The 3,248-nt window shown below is 41.7% G+C and overlaps 1 protein-coding gene across 1 annotated transcript; it reads left to right on the top strand.

The window, feature by feature from the left end:
- Positions 1 to 257: 257 nt before the first annotated feature.
- On the top strand, positions 258 to 1,215 carry LOC125541322 (uncharacterized). Its single transcript, XM_048704766.2, has 2 exons — positions 258 to 875; positions 977 to 1,215. The coding sequence occupies exons 1-2, from the start codon at positions 350 to 352 to the stop codon at positions 1,051 to 1,053; spliced, it is 603 nt and encodes a 200-aa protein (XP_048560723.2). The 5' UTR covers positions 258 to 349; the 3' UTR covers positions 1,054 to 1,215.
- Positions 1,216 to 3,248: the final 2,033 nt, after the last annotated feature.

Here is a 3,248-nt window from a genome sequence, read left to right as displayed (position 1 = left end):
CATGGACACCGAAGATCTAGAGCAAGAAAAGAAAAGAAACTCTCAGCTAGATCAAAACAGAACAACACATCCTACATCCATACTGTACCTCGGAAGATGCCTCTCAGCCCGCAAAATCACTCAACAGAACAATGCTTACCTACTCTCAGTAACCTCCAAGGAAATTGTAAAGAACGTGAGTCGCGCCTACGGTTCAGTCAAACAAAGACAAAGATGATGATGAATTGACGCCCGGACGCCGCTACTAAATGACGAAGACAGCAGGATGAGCACGCCACACCTGAGTTGATCCAAGTCGAGCACACTTACTCCACCGTACCAGAGTTGATCCAAGTTGAGCACACTTGCAATGGCGCTAACCAGATCGATGGTTTTGCTCCTGACGTACGCCGCACTCGCAGCGGCGACGATGCGACGGCCGGAAGAGAGGGCACACCTCGCCGAAGCCGAACCGGCAGCGGCTACCTCCTCGCCGGCGCCGGCTCCACCGTACACCGGCGTCTCGGTCTTCATCCCGGCACCGCCGCCTCTGCCTGGCATGCCCGCGTTACCGCCGTTGCCCGGCTTCCCGGGCATGGCAGGCGCGCCATCGCCTTCTCCTTCGCCTTCGCAGCAGCCGGCCAGTTGCTTGGGAGCGCTCGGGCGTGTGATCACGTGTGCTCCGTACCTCACCGACTCCGTGCCCGCGCCGCCGAGTACCTGCTGCGACGGCTTCAGGTTGCTCGTCGGCAGCAGCGCCCGGATCTGCTTGTGCCATGCCATCATCGGCAACTTGAGTACATTGGCAGGGGGGGAGATCGACCAGCTTCGCTTGCTCGTGCTGCCTCTGACGTGTAGCACGTTCGTCCCCCCGGACCTTCTTCTCATGTGCATCCGTGAGTTTGAAAGATCCTTGTCTGTTTTACTCCTTTATTAGTCGTATAAGAGATTCATTTGTACGTACGTATATCAACTTACGGAATAAACTGTCTTGCAGTGTCTCCGGTGCCGCCGATTATGCCTCAGCACGACCGCGCCGGTGTCGGAGAAAGGCTCGGTGCTCTCGGCGGCTAGGCCATTGGCGTGCTCTCGAAAAGAAGAAGGGAGTGTCTATTTAGAAGTCGACTGAAATTGAATTAGGCTTCAGTCGAATTCCTGTATGTCTATCATTTATGTTCCCCGCGCACTGCATGTATGTCAATTTCCATCTGATATCACACCCGGGCCTTGTATGCATGTGCGTTGACGGGTTGGCCTTGTATGTACAGTGGAAGTCGCGAAAAAAAGGGGTTCTAGTCTTGAAATGGTTTCAAAATAGATGCAATACTACCCAACAAAGACAAACCCAAAAGAAAACTGATTCTAAATGGCTTGCAATACAAACAATTGGAAAAAAACACTATGGTTAACTGATCCATTGAACTTACAGTGTTCACAATTCCACTGTAAATTACAGTGGAAGTACTATGTAAATTCCACTGCTGTTTACAGTGCAACTACTCTGCAAATTACACTCTACTAACACTAGAATTATAGTGGGAGAAAAATTCCAATCATCTAGCATATACACCAGCAAAAGAATCCTTTCAGGCTAGGGAAATGAACTGAAAATTTACAGTAGATAAAACACCAGAAATTACTGTCACATTCTATTGTAATTTCTTGCTAGTCAAACAGTAAAATCAAGTTCACAACAATAACAATCGCCAACATGGACAAACAAATATAAATGGTTTCTAAAAATGGATGCAATCCCTTCTAACAAACCCCAACAAATTCAATCCCCAAGTTCTAACAAAACTGGAGCTTGCAACCAAACAAGAAAAGCAAAACTGCTCCACTGAAATTACAGTGTTCACAATTCATTGCCATTTACAGTGGAAGTACTTTGTAAATTACACTGTAAATAAAGAAAAAAAATCACTGTGAATGACACTAGAATTACAGTGGGAGTTGCACTGTAACATACACTTTGATTCCACTGTAATTTACAAAGTTATTACACTATAATTACAGTAATTTTCTCTGTAAATTCAATTTAATTAAACTGAAAGTTCGCTGAAATTACGCTTTGACCTACACTCTAATTACATTGTGATTTTCTCTTTACTAAACTGTATAAAAAACCCTCAATTGAACATGATCTATTTTTCAACATCCTTCAAATGATGCCAACTTTTACAAGCATGTGTTCGTACCCATGGTAGGCATCCATTCCAGATTTGAACAACTTTTGACACTGTATGCATGTTCCCACGTCTAGCCATTTATTGGTCTTTTTTCACCGAGAAAACTCTAGAAAATGTAAAACATCTCGAAAACGCAAACAACTTGGCATGATGCCTTGGATTGTTCATACAAGGCCACAAATTCTTTTTTTGGAATAACTTCAAGGATGTCGAGAAACAATGTGCTCTCAAACGAGACGGAGCCTTCTAGCCACTCAAAGACCCTTCGTTGAACATGGTTTGTTTTTGGACATTCTTATCATGACCCCATTTTTTGTTTGTATTTTCTAAATCTGTTTTGAAATTCTAACAAATTTAGTGTTTTTCAAAAAAATGTTCGTGTTCAAAGTTTTATTTGCCCTGTTCAAAAAAATGTTCGTGTTTTGACATTTTGAGCAATTTTAAAAGACAGAAACATTTTTTGAAATTTATGTATAATTTCCTAAAATACGAATATTTGTATTTAATGAACAAAATTTGAAAAAGCAGAGAATTTTTGAACAAATTTCAAAAAGTGCGCAAATTTTTGGAAAAGGAAAAACGAAAATAAATGAAAAAGAAATAATAAACATACAAATTCACTACAGTAAAACCGGTCGCTAAGGGACAATGGGCCTTTCCAGTCGGGTGGCCTCAGTCCTGTGCGTGGCGTCATCTTTGCCGCTCGCTGGGTCAAACTGTCGGGGATTGTGAGCGAGGATACATGTCCCGGCTAACTTCTACGTTTCCACAAGTGGCCAACCGGTTATTGGAACCTTCCCTGAACTGATTTTTTCCTGTGTTGTTTCTTCTCTGTTTTTTTTTGTTTTTTGTTTTTTGTTTTCTTTTTCTTTTTATGCAAGGTTTTCCTATTTTAAAATTTTATTTTAATAGTTAAAAATTGTCCGCTTCTTCTAAAATATTTGGAAATTCAAAAAATTTCTCACAAAAAAATGTCTTCGCTTTCAAAATTTATTCACAAATTCAAAAACAATTCATGTTTTGAAGTTTATTCGCAAATTCCAGAAATATTTGGTGAATTTCAAAATATACTCTCGTTTT

Source organism: Triticum urartu, chromosome 2A, assembly GCF_056163025.1.
Source record: "Triticum urartu cultivar PI428250 chromosome 2A, HENAU_Tu73, whole genome shotgun sequence".
NCBI classification, from domain to species: Eukaryota; Viridiplantae; Streptophyta; class Magnoliopsida; order Poales; family Poaceae; genus Triticum; species Triticum urartu.
This window is presented reverse-complemented; position numbering and strand designations above follow the sequence as displayed.